Genomic DNA, 14,188 nt, shown 5'->3' with positions numbered 1-14,188 from the left:
ATCAGGTTTGGGAACCACTTAGAGGATCCTAAGAGCATTATGCCAATCTTTGCCAATTGCTAGAATTTTAATTGCTATGTGTCAATACATCCTTTTTTCCTATGAGAACTTACATATCAAAACATCATGTTTCACACCTTAAATACATACAATACAAAATAAATTTTTTAGAAAGTGGTTAGGAGTGACCCAGGAGTCAGAAATGCATGCTGATGGGCGAGTTTTCGCCAAGCCAACAGCTGCATTTGCCGCAGTTCTGTCTTCCTCTTCACCATGTTTCCCTTGGCCAAAAACGCATTAAGTCGTCTCCAAGTTCGAAGCATTCAACAAACGATAGCAAGGAAGAGCCATCAGAAACCTGATTTCCATGACAAATATGGTAATGCTATATTAGCCAGTGGAGCCACATTCTGTATTGCTGTATGGACATACATGGCAACACAAATTGGAATAGAATGGAACCTGTCCCCTGTTGGCAGAGTCACCCCAAAGGAGTGGAAAGACCAGTAATCATCCCAGCTGGTGTAATAGTGAATTGTTTCAAAACCAACTCATAATTGATGCCAAGTAAAACCACTGTCTACCCATTAAAATATGGCATTATTGAAGAAATAAAGTACGTTTGAAACCTTAAAAAAAAAAAAAAAAAAAAAAAAAGAAATGCATGCTGATGACCAATGGAAGGTCTTAGCAATACATAGCATCCTGCAGGGCAGGTGGGGTCATGTTCCCAGAGACTCAGATGACTTCATTTGTAATACAAAAGAATGTGGCAGCCATCCACACAGGTGACAGTCCTCATGAACGGAGATGAGAAGGCATCTGAGAGCAGGAATAGAAAAGTACAGGCTTGTTTGCTCTGGTCTGTTCTCAGATCCAATCTTGCTCTAAGTTACACTGGGGAAACTGAGTCAGTATATCAGATGTATGATTTTTGTTTTTTGGATTTTTTTGGTGGCCAGCTGGTACTGGGATTGGAACCCTTGACCTTGGTGTCACAACACCATCTTGTAACTGACTGAGCTAACCGGCCAGCCTCTATGATTATTTTGTGACCAGACTCGTTCAGTATATGTCAATTGTGGAAAAAAGTAGGAAAAACAAACCTGAGTGCTCTGGACTTAAAGTTATCTGTGCATCTTGATTTCATCAGAACAGTAGGGAGTGTAGTAGGTAATGAGGACCCTGCCTCCCTTATTTTCTACTGCTACGAAACTGACAGATGCTTTGGCTAGATAAGCAAGGAGTGGCTTAAATCAATTAAAAAAAAAAATCACACAGCCAGCTGTATATTTATGTATTCAGTGAAAGAGAATGAGTGACGGTAGTAGATCTAATGTCTAGGATATTATTCACTCATTAATTCAACAAATATTTATTCAATACTATGTGCCTGGCACTGGTCACAGCACTGGGGCTACAGCGGTGAACAAAGACCTTGTATTCATGGAGCTTACTTGCTAACAGGGGAGACATGCTTATAATAAACCAATCAAAATTAGTATCAGATAGTGTTAAGTGCTATAAAGAAAAATAGAGTAAAGGGATGGAGATGGAATGGTGGGGGTTCTCTTTTAGATAAGGTGGGTCAGGGAGGGCCTGGAGAGAAGGAGACATTTGGCAGAGATATGGATGAAGAGAGGAAGCAAACCATGTAAAGGAGGTGGGAAGAGAGAGTCACTGACAAGAGGGCATGGCAAGTGCAAAACCCTTGCAAGCAGCAATGTGCTTGGCAGGTTTGGGGAACTATAAAGCTGCTCCTCTAATCTTACTGGAGTAGGGTGAGTGAGTGGAAAAGGACAGGCAAGGTCAGGACATGTAAGGTCTTGAGGGTTATATAAATTAGATTTTGTTCTATGTGTGACGGAAGCCATTGGAAGGCTTTGAGCACAGAAATGACATGATCCGACATCTTTTAATAGAACTGTCTAGCTGCTGAATGGAGAACTATACAGAGGCAAGAATTGGGCAGGGAGACCAGTTAGGTGGTTACTATAGGACGGGCTAGAAAGGATGGGCTGCACTAGGCTGGCAGCTGAGGGGTGGTGAGAAGCGATCAGATTCTAGACATATTTTGAAAGTAGAGCCAAAAAGTATTTGCTGGAGTTTGGATACAGCGTCTGAGAGAAAGTGGGGTCATGTAGAAGACCAAGAATTTGGGCCTGAGCAAGCAGGTGAGCAGTGATGCCATTTACTACAAAGGGGAAGGCTCAGGAAGGACAGAGTTGTTTTGGGGTGGAAATCAAGGGTTTGGTTTTAGATAGGTTAAGTTTGAGACACCTTTCAGAAAACTGAGTGGCAGTGAAGAGTAAGGAGATGGCCACATGAGCCTGGAATTAAGGAAAGAGGCTAAGGCTAGAGTTAGAAATGTGGTGGTCCCCAGGACTGATGTGTAGACAGAACAGGATTACTGTGTGTGGACAGAGAAGACATGGGGGCTGAGAACTGGGACCCTCCAACATTTTGGACATATCAACGATGACTGAGAAAGTACAGGCTGTGAGGCAGGAGAAAAGCTAGAAAAGCTCTTTTCAGTACCTTTTATCACTGAAAACTTCTAGCAACAATGTGGTACAGTATGGAAAGTGCATGTTAGGGGCTCTGGAGTCAGACCTCAGCTTTCTTTATGGTTTACAAGCTATAGGCACTCACTAATGTCACTGCACCTCAGTTTCTTCACTTGCAAAATGGGGGATAAGATTATCTGTCCACAGCTCAAGGCAGCTGGAAGAACTGGAGAATGTGCAACTAAAATAACTAGCACACAGTAGATATCCAAAAATTACTATTATGTAATTATAAAGGTTATAAAAATAGTCAAGTGTGGAAATACTATAACCCTCATGATAATATAGTTTATTCTGGCCCATAAAAATAATTAGCTCTGTAAAAGATAATGCAACATAAATAAGTGGACACATCATCCTACTACAATTTTGTTTAAAGTTATCAGGCTACCATCAGGATAGAAAATATACATGATTTGAATCCTATATTGAATCCCAGCATTCAAAGGATAAGAGGTAAGACAAAAAGATGTAATGGAACAAAAGGTTTTTCTTATCAAAATTTCAGCTGTCAATGTGATGAAAAACATCTTCATTTATATATTAAACTACTAAGATCACATAATTCAGAATTATACTTCCTATAAGTGAGGAGAATACAACAGAATCCCAGGCAAAACTCTGCCAGGTTGTACACGCACTGCATTTTTAAAGTTCATGTTTAAAACTAATGAGATGTCGGGCCAGCCCTGTGGCGCACTCGGGAGAGTGCGGCGCTGGGCCCGCCACGGGTTTGGATCCTATATAGGAATGGCCGGTGTGCTCAATGGCTGAGCGCGGTGCGAGTGACACCAAGCCAAGGGTTGCGATCCCCTTACCGGTCACAAAAAGACAAAAAAAAAAAAAAAAAAACCGAATGAGATGTCCTTTTAAAACAATTAAAACTTGGGCTGGCCAATTAGCTCAGTTGGTTAGAGTGTGGTTCTGATAACACAAGGCCCAGGGTTTGATCCCTGTACCAGCCACCAAAAAATAAATAAAATAAAATAAGTAAAATAATTAAAACTTGACAAGTATGAGATAGTGGTAGGAAAGCAGCAGTTAATCTAAATGACATTCTATTCCTTGATAAAGTCAAAGACTATGTTCTCAACGAAGCTCTATAACGAGGTCATTCCTAATCGTGGTATTTGTCTGAAACCAGAATACTGAGAAATAGAACATTTTTTTCATGCTGAGTCTGGAATATTCCCGGTTTTCTGGTAGAATTACTAGTTGGACCTCCATATGTGATGCTTGTGAGAGTCAATTTTTTTTTTTTTTTTAATCCACCAAAGTTAAGTCTCTGTTCTGTGTGGGACCACTTAGCACATCTGTTGATCTTAGTTGTAAGAACCTGGCTGGTTTTAGCTTAGTTTGGAATTAACATGAATCAATACACATTAAATTCAATTACAGCATCTTAAAACAGCAGAGAACATTTTCCAATGGGTATATCTTCTGTCCTTTTAAAAATGTCTATGAAATTTGGTAGGTGGATAGATTATACAAATAAAAGGGTGAGGTGGAAAAAGTCCTTTTAACATTTAGAGGGCAACATGACTTTGTCAAATGTTCACAACACACATGCTACTCTGTTGGGTTTCAAATACAGTGGGAACTTGTAGGTACATCTTCAAAGCCTATGGTCCTGGGCAAAGCACCCTTTGCCCTTAGACACTCTAAAGCACTACAGGAATGTGTATTTCAGTTATGTGGAACCCTGTAGTAAAGGTGCACGTGGCCGTGGGAAGGCAGTGATCCCCATCCTTTTCCCATCCAACACTCTCCTGTCTTTAACAATGGCTCTCAAGAGCAGTGATTTCTGTGATTACACGCAGGAAGGTTATCCCATCTAGAGTAGAGAGGGCAGTTTAGAGAAAAAAGAAAAACAAACACCAACCTTTCACACACATAGTAAATACTGACGGCCACTAGAATAAAGGTGAAATGACACCAGATAAGTAGCTGACACTGTGGTTTGAGCACTGTGGGCCTTGGTTTCTTCACCTGTGAAATGAGGGGAGCCAGATGGTCTCCAAGTCCATTCAATGTCTAAACGTCTACAATTTCAAGATCTAACAAAATGGAACTAAGTCTGGGATGATGTGACTGAAAAGAATTGATGGCTAAAAATCTCTTCTAGGCTTAAAATGCTCTATTCTACATGTTTTTCTAATGGAAGTAAGAATTCTAGGGTAAAAACATAACTCTTCATATAAAATAACATGTGGGCCCTCCTCCTGAAGAGGCACTTAGGTATTTTTTTTTGCTTAAAAGAAACTACATCTTCAAGAAATAAATTACAAGGAGAAAAGAAAAAGAGTGGAAAATTAAAAAGACTTAAGACTCATATATCTAAATGTACCTTGTTTAGATGCTGACTAAACTGTAAAAAATACCGATGAGACAACCATGGAAATTTGAACACTGGGTATTTGATAACATTAAGGAATTATTGTTCATTTTTCAGATGTGATAATGATACTGTTACTATGTTTTTAAAAAGAATCCTTATCATTTAGACATACATGCTGAAATATTTACAGATGAGATGATATGATATTTGAGATTTGTTACAAAATAATATAGCTGGGGTAGTGAAGGGGGTGCAGATGAAATAATATTGGCCATAGTTGATAATCATGGAGGCTGGGAGATAGCTACATGGGAATTCCTTATATTCTCCTCTCTATTTTTGTACATGTTCTAAATTTCCCATAATAAAAAATTTGTAAAAGGACATCTTGAAAATATTTATTAACATGCTGTTTTACGATTAATCCACCTTAGCTTTTTTTCAAAGAACTATAAACAAACTCAATCAGCCATCTAAAATCAAGATAGATATTCATGCATTGGATTATGTTCTTGGATTATGCATTAACAATGCAAAATGACCATAGAACAAGCTGTGCTTTTGCCCAAAGTAGAATTACCACAAAAATAATTACTGTAATTTTTTAAGCATCAGTGGCTTTTCCTTTCAAATACCTTTTAGGTCTTCCTTTACATTTAAGGAGACAGTGTCCTTAAAAACAGTAACAGAAGAAAAGCCCATGTCTCTCAACATTATTTTAACTAAAGAATTCATACTTTTGGAAGGGGACTTGAGGTCTTCTATTTGAATCTCCAATGTCTTCATCTCTATTAACAGATGAAATATTTAATTACTTAAAAGACTATTCCAAGAAAAGCTGACCCTACAGTAAGCATAGTACCAGAGGTTTAAATTCAGAAGACCCGTGAAAACAGAGAGGAGGCCTTATTATCTGTCAAATAAAAATCTGAAAAACAATTATTGAGGCACAAGAGGTCCAGAATGCCGTAGCTTAGGTACCACTCTTTTCCCATCTGGCTCTTATCTTGAATATGTTCCACTTCTACCCCAGCAGGACTCACTGGAAAACAAGCCACGGTTATCACTGTGAAGTACATGTATTTTTGCCAGGAATACTTATCATGAATATACAGTAGTGCTTGAGGAATTTCTATTTATCATTTAGGATATTATAAACACATACAATCATCAGATTGATGCCCAAAAGATAATTCTGGAGAAAAAGATGACCATTAACCTATAAGCATCTAGCTCTATAACACATACAGAGAGATTAAACCAGTCCTCAGTTAAAGAAAAGTCTCATCAGAAATCACTGGCTCAGCAGAACTCTGAGAAAAACATTTCATTAATTAACCAAAGTATCTTGATGGATTTCACTGCCAGAACCAACAGAACATATTCTATCATACTTTGGTGATGTATTTATCTCTCAATGTAATATGTGAGTACAAATGGATCTACTTTAGATATTTATTTATAAATATCCTCCTCAATCTTGAAGTAGAATTTCATACTAGAAAGTTTTTACATAAGACGACAGGAAGCATAATATTTAAAATCTCAAAGTCCCTCTTTCTTTTTTTTTTTTTTTTTTTTTTTGTCTTTTTGTGACGGGTAAGGGGATCGCAACCCTTGGGTTGGTGTCGCCCGAACAGCGCTCAGCCAGTGAGCACACCGGCCATTCCTATATAGGATCCGAACCCGCGGCGGGAGCGCCGCTGCGCTCCCAAGCGCTGGACTCACCCGAGTGGGCCACAGGCTCGGCCCTCAAAGTCCCTCTTTCTGATAGACAATACCTCGGCTCATTAAAAGTCAGCTCAAAAGAAAACAAAAAAACAAGACAAAAGGTAAACTATTTGAAGGCTCAGTGTCTAAAATGGACAACACTATACTCCTATAGAAACCAGAGGCTCTAACACAAGTCACACAGTGCCTACTGCTACGACTGTTAGAGGTCTTGATCGCTTTAAACTGTAACTGCTCAAAAAGTACCTGGCCTTGCTTCCACGAGCCCAGCATCTTCAGCATCTTACTCAACTTTGTATCCTCAGACCAAGCAGAAGATGCCTTGGAAATGTTTGCTGGATGAGAGAAACAGGTGAATGGGCAGCTGAGGGTGGGGCAGGGCAGAATCCATTACAGATACATTCAGAGCACCCCAGTTTCCTTACCAACTTATGCCTCTGGTCCTCTCTCATGACTTACCTAGCCATAACCTATGAGAAGTTCCAGGAAAGTGTATATAAATCAAGTATATGAAAATCAAACACTTGCTACTTAAACCAAGGGACTCTGTTATTTAAAGAAAATCGATGATTAAGCCACTTGTAATGGGGGAATAATCAACTTCCTTTTTTTTTTTTAAAGATGACCAGTAACGGGATCTTAACCTTTGGCTTGTTGTTGTCAGCACCACACTCAGCCAGTGAGCTAACCAGACATCCCTATATAGGATCCAAACCCGTGGCCTTGGTGTTATCAGCACCGCACTCTCCTGAGTGAGCCATGGGCCGGCCCTATCAACTACCTTTTTAATGAATATAAATTTTTATATTCTGTTTCCTTTAAGCAGGAGACACCTGCTTTAAGCCTCATTATCACTTGAGCAATCCTATTTCATGCTGTCTGAAGCTCTCAATCAGACTAAAAGGAGATCAAATAAACTGATATAATCCAGCTTTTCTGGACAAGTTTTATAAGTACTGACTGTGACCTATTTTTAATGTCAGATGGTAGGAAAGTTCCCCAATAATGGAGTCCTGGAGGGCAGCCAATACTCCATAGAAGACAGACGCTGGGCTTTTCCACTCCCTTCAGTTGATATGGGATAGTTAAGTAAGACAAGGGTTCCTGAGTGGGGAGCTGACTGCTGGGTGAACAACTATCTCCAGAGCACACCTTCAACGTAAAACCTGAAGCAACAAAGTTGTTGTCCTCTGTGAATTGGCACAGGGATGAGTCCTAGTCAGAGATGCTGGGCACACAGTAGGCATCTGATAAGCACTTGTTAATTGGCCCTAACATAAAAATATGACTCAAGAGACAGGTTTCAGAAGTTCTGGTCAGGGAGACAGTTTAGGGCAGAAGGAAAGACTCAGTGTAGTGCTGGTTTATAAACAGGCAGGAACAGGCAGTGCTGTCATTTCTAACCTCCCAGAATAATAAAAGGGCAGAAAGAGGCCAAGACAGTGATTTTGTCAAAGGTTAAAAGTTTCATATTAGGGCTGGCTGGTTAGGTTAGCTCAGTTGGTTAGAGCATGGTATTGGTAACAACAAGATCAAGGGCCGAGCCCGTGGCGCACTCGGGAGAGTGCAGCGCTGGGAGCGCGGTGCCACTCCCGCCGCGGGTTCGGATCCTATATGGGAATGTCCGGTGTGCTCACTGGCTGAGTGCCGGTCACGAAAAAGACAAAAAAAAAAAAAAAAACAAGATCAAGAGTTCAGATCCCCATACTGGCCAGCCACTAAAAAAATAAAATAAATAAATAAAGTTTCATAGCATTTCATGGATTTAGTAGGGTTGCCAGATTTAGCAAATAAAAATACAGGATACTCAGTTAAATTTGAATTTCAGATAAATACTGAATAATTTTTTAAGTATGCCTAAATATTACATGAGATAGACATACTTAAAAATTATTTGGTGTTTATCTGAAATTCAAATTTAATTGGGCATCCTGTACTTAATCTGGTAATCTTACACTAGTGAGAGTAGAAAGAGTGAATCACAGACCTTTTCCTCCATTAAGGTTTCTGAAACATTGTCCACAGAGATGCTTAAGGAGTTTGGATGTGGACAATGAAGAATCTACTTTCTTAAGAGTGAGAAAAGACATTGATCAGAGTTGCCTGCTCCTAGGCCACAGAGAACGGAAGGACAAAAGAATAATGCAATCAGAACAGGTTTTTCAACCTCAGCACTATTGACGTTTTGGGCCAGATAATCCTCTGGTGTGGGGGATTTCCTGTGCATTCTAGGATGTTTCACATGCTAGTAGCACCCCCTCAGTTGTGACAGTCAAAAATGCCTCCAAGTATTGCAAAATATCCCCTGGGGGCAAAATCTCCTCCAGTTGAAATCACTGAGTTAGAAGAAATGGTCGAATAAACAGAAAGTGTCACATCCATTAACCAGTGATCATATAACAAAAGACTGTTCTCAAGGCAGACGTTCTCAGCTTAGTCTTGGGCCCCACAAAGCCCATAACTGGGAGAAGACCTAGTCATTTCAGCTAAGACAATCAGAAGCCCTTCAGCTGCCAGAAGAGCTAGAGAAGAATCTATGGGGGAGCCAAGCCAGTGAAGCTCTGCATGGCCATGCACACATCACAGTAAGCAGTGCATTGCACCCGGCCTTTGAAGACGTTCCTTTTAAGTTAACCTCCCTTCCAACTAAACTTTTTCCAAATCTTTTCCTGCCATTTGGAAGTTGAGTGATTCTCAGCTGAAAAGGCCTGTATATATGAGGTGCAGATGGCAGCAGTTACAGCCCTCACCAGATGCTACAGTCTCTAATTTGATTGAAAGGATATAATTAGACAACAGAAACACTTTAATGAAAGAGCAAAACATGGAGGGAGGGAAGGATTGAAGGTCCTTAACTGATGCCAAAACACCCACCAGTAATAGAGGCTTTGAGTCTGGGGAAAGGGAAGGGGAAAGCCCCTTAAAAGGACAGTCCCCATCCTGTTAATTTCCCCATAGACATAAGAATAGGGATTTTATTATTGTAGATTTCCACTGTATTTTATGTGGGAACAATCTGATTAGAACCAGAAGAGACTTCGGAAGAACATCAAAGAAAAACAAATATGGCTTCTGTGGTCATTATTAAAAATATTTTTACCAGCCCAATAATTTTCTTTGAAGATGAATTTTTATAGATTGAACAGCAGCAAGTAATTTACATACTGTGATGGGATTGGTTAACAATCCCTACTATTCTAGAAGAGAACTACTTGGTCGCCATGTTTTCATCCAACTTTAGGACATTAAGGAACATGCACAGCCATTTAATACAACTGTTTGGAAGGTATAAAGGAACCATGCAGAGTCAGTCACACCTCCTGATAGCTACAAGCATTATGAATCTTTAAAAGTTGCCTATGCTGCTTTTACTATTTCCTAGCTTTAAAACTTTGAGTTTGAGTATACTATTCTGGTTCTAACCAAGAATCTGACCAAACTGAAAGAAATCCAGCCCTCAAAGTCTGCAGTTGCTAACGTCGTGTGACACTTGGGTTTGGAAGTGGCTGCAGCCTCCTCAGCCCACTAGAAGCAGGGCCCCACCCTTGTGGTAAATTGAACAATAAAAGTTTAATGCTTCGGCTCCTTGCCAGGGATTAAATCCACAGCAAGGGAAACTAGAAGCTGGGCCCAGCAGAGGGGCAGCCCTGAAAGGGTCTTGTTGTACAACTGGGAGAGAGAAAGGCAACTTTGCATGTGAGGTAGCCTAAAATCTTCTGTCTGCCAAGGTGCTTCTTCGCACCCAACTGTGTTCCCCTTCACATGGGTACAAGTCCAGGCTAGGGGGGTATTTACCCAGAAAGAGGATTTTTAAAAAGGAGGGTGAGGGAAGAAATCCCCTTAGAGGAGGATGAGGCAAGTTTCTATAGAGTGACTATATGTGAGGCATATGGCCACCCATCTGAAATTTCTATAAATGGCCTCTTTCCTTTCCCTTCCCTGTTCAGTCTGAATCCAGACAATGTGTCACAAGGTGAGGTCTGGAGAAAAAGAACTGACATCTTGGGAGGAAGACAATAAAGAAAATAGAGGGAAGGAAAAATAAGAGTGACCTCGGACTGTTCCTCCTAGACTAATACTTCCAGGTTCCAGCTGGATTCTCAAAGTCAAGCCGAATGTTTAAGGAACACCTGTCATCGCTCTTACCCATGCAGAGTGCACAGTGAGCCAGCCAGAAACTAATCTGCCAGATGGTGTTGGGGGTCTTGAGGAGATCTCACCTCAAAACCTGTACAGGTCGTTTTCTAAGAGACACATTTACTTCCTCCTATGTTGTCCTTATTCAGGAGGCAAAAACTTAGGCAAAAGCTACAGATCCAAACTTCCGGCCTCTCTCAAATGTTTTGCATTAACTGTTCCACAGTACAAACACAATCAACTTGGTATGTTTGAATGTTTCATTTTGTTTTTCAAAAATGTTTTAATTGAAACAAAATAATCAGCCATGCTAAGCACGTTGTTATTTTTTAAAGACCACTTTAAATATGACATAGAACCAAGGAAATAAAAATTAACTGCTTAGGAAATTAACAGAAGTTTGTTTTCTTTTCTTTCCCCTGGATGTTTTTCTGTCTCAGTGCTGGTGCCACCTGCTGCCTGGGCTTTCTTCTGAGAAACAGATCTCTTAATGGTTTGTTCCAAGCAACATCTGCAGACATAGCTGAACAAACCATAGGCCAGTTCTGAAGCAGACACTATTTTCTTTATGTAATGCACACTGGATCACACCAAACTTCTCTTTAAAACTTTTAAAAAAGTCTAATTAAAATCCAAATGTATGTGCATAAACTTTCCCCTATATATCTTTTTAAAAAATTGTTGTAAAATATATAATGAAATTTACCATTTTAACCATTTTCCCCACATGTATCTTAAAATTAGTTAACAGAATATGGTAAAAGGTTCACTCATTCACCAAAATCAAGCCTCCTTGTCCCCTTTTCCAGACCAGTGAACACTGAAAAAAATTAGTAAACACGGACCTAGAACAGAACTTGGCAAAGTACAGGCTGCAGAACGAAAGTGGCCCACTGATTATTTTTGTATGGCCACAAGCTAAGACTGGGTTTTTAATTTTTTAATTTAAAAATAAAAAAAAATATTTTGTGCCATAAAAATTATATGAAATTCAAATTTTGTGTCCATAAAGTTTTATTAGAACACAGCCATGCCTATTTATTTATATTTTGGCTATGGCTGCTTTTGCCCTACAAACTCAGAGTTGAGTAATAGCAACAGAGAAAGTATGCGGCCCACAAAGCCCAAATTATTTACTGTCTAACCCTTAACAAAAAGTGTTTGCCCACATCTGACCTAGAGCTTCAGGTGGCATTCCAGGCTCAATAATTCAAAACCAAAGATGATATATTGCCCATCACCAAAAATCCCTAATCTGTATATTGTGAAGCTATTTAAAGCAATATATTTTATCTTAATCATTTATTGCTTTTTTTTTTTTTTAAAGATGACTGGTAAGGGGATCTTAACCCTTGACTTGGTGTTGTCAGCACCACGCTCAGCCAGTGAGCGAACCAGCCATCCGTATATGGGATCCGAACCCGGGGCCTTGGTGTTCTCAGCACCGCACTCTCCCGAGTGAGCCACGGGCCGGCCCAATCATTTATTGCTTTTGGACCAACTATGCTAAACCATGAGTGTGTCAATAATATCTACACTGAGTACACCAACTTGCTGTTTATTAGTAGTAAGCCTAAACAGAACATCTTCTCTTGCTTTTAAGATTTATAAAAGGGCTCACTGCATATCTCAAAGACTTAAAGAGTTTCTCTAGGGGCCAAAACAAATTTTCATAAAAGGATCAGTCTTTGATACCAGGTCAAAATGGTGTTTCTTAAAATACTTAGAGAATACAAATAATTGGTACGCATGTTGGTCTGCTTCACTCCTTCACTGCTTCAGCCCCAAAGTTGCACACAAGTAATCCTATTAGCATTAATGAAGTCCCTAAGAGCAGCAAGACTCTGTAGAGAGGAATGAAGATCTTGCTGTTTACTCAACTCATAAGTTTTATGGTAAGACATACCTCTGGCTAATGGGACAAATTCCATACGAGGAGTTAGGGGAGAATGAGCATCAATTTATAAACTTATAAAAGGCTATTCACAGTAAAGGTAACCGGACTGGAGAAGCTCTGTTGATGCACACCTGATAGCCCCCAAATGTAGGAAAACACCCAAGCAAGAAGTTTGTCTAAGGCAGTTTGCTTTAGGTGAAGAACTCAAGTAGCCCAAGTCCACCCAGCCTTTTCTTTTCTTCCTACCTGTCACCTCTCCTCTGTAGGTTAGTAAATTCCAGGTGGGAACCCATTACAACAACCCATCAGCCCCATGGCCCTGGCTGCCTTCCTTCCTGAGAGGAGAGTCTAGATTCCACCATTAACCTCTATCATCCTTGTCAATTGTGAAGGAGGGGAGAGAATGTTAAAGGAAGACTGAAGAGAAGAGAGATCATTTGGGGTTGGCTACACACTGTAATTAGAAGTATCCTTGATGGGGAATGAGCTAACTGTTTTTATAAAGTCAGCATTCAAAAATGCAAACCACCAGTAATTTAAATATTACAAAATTGTGCAAAATATAAGTATTGAAATAATTTTTTCCATCCACAAAATTTTAGAGAAAATTACAGTATCAAAAAATATAAAATGGCAAGCTTGGCATATCCTCAGAAAACGTGTTTTTTATTGGAAAGGATTTTTAAAATAGTTGGTAGGCTCTAGACAGGACGTGATGCTGAAGACCATGTAGTATCCCCTTAAAATTGCTTTTGGAACTAGTGAGGAAAAGTCACAAAAGCAGCAATGCACCAGAATAGTAGGAAACCAAGCAGGCAAGGCTCACTGAATTGGGAACTTGGGCCACTTATCACAAATCATTTCACAATGGTTGTTTATTTGCCCCCATCTCAGACTCTTAAATAAAAGCACATCAAGATTTGGGGTTCAAACTACATAAGACATGCTGCATTTGACCATAGCAAAGAAAAGGTGCCTGGGGAGAGGATGTCACCTTCCAACAAGCACAAGCACAGAGTTGGCTCACTTGACACTCTTCAGAACTATTATTCTCCCCTTTCCAGAAGAAGAACCAGTCTATTTCTACCCATACCTCTCTCTCCGTAGAGGACATTAAATCTTGACCACACAGATGGCAAAGTGGAACTAAGGGGTTACTAGGTTACAGTTATGTTGACATATCCTGGCTCTCAGAATGTCCCTCCCTCACTCCTAACACATGGCAAACAGCAGAAGTGATCAAATTGTACAAGTCCCATAGAAGGCGAGATCACTCAGAAACCACTTACTGAACCTCAGGTTTACAGCAGTAGGAGACCCCAGTTCTACTGATCTTAAGCCAAGCTTTGCCTTTTACAGGGATTAATCAGACAGGACACTCATAGCATTCCCAGGGTAAATGAGGTGTCTAGCACTTGATGAACTGTGAAGCACTACAAAAAGTATCATTAAAATGTTTATTGACTGCCTTCTATATGTGGGTGTATTACCTACAGTATATTATTTAATCTTCATAAC

General features: G+C 39.9%; 2 protein-coding genes across 3 annotated transcripts in view; one reads left to right on the top strand and one right to left on the bottom strand.

Annotated features, from left to right (window-relative positions):
- Window positions 1-14,188, bottom strand: part of KREMEN1 (kringle containing transmembrane protein 1) — a 65,835-nt gene that overhangs the window by 49,820 nt on the left and 1,827 nt on the right. The window lies entirely within an intron of this gene.
- Window positions 223-640, top strand: LOC134370879 (cytochrome c oxidase subunit 7B, mitochondrial). The gene has a single exon (XM_063087806.1). The coding sequence runs from the start codon at window positions 274-276 to the stop codon at window positions 508-510; it is 237 nt and encodes a 78-aa protein (XP_062943876.1). The 5' UTR covers window positions 223-273; the 3' UTR covers window positions 511-640.

This window comes from Cynocephalus volans, chromosome 2 (genome assembly GCF_027409185.1).
Source record: "Cynocephalus volans isolate mCynVol1 chromosome 2, mCynVol1.pri, whole genome shotgun sequence".
Taxonomy (NCBI): Eukaryota; Metazoa; Chordata; class Mammalia; order Dermoptera; family Cynocephalidae; genus Cynocephalus; species Cynocephalus volans.
This window is presented reverse-complemented; position numbering and strand designations above follow the sequence as displayed.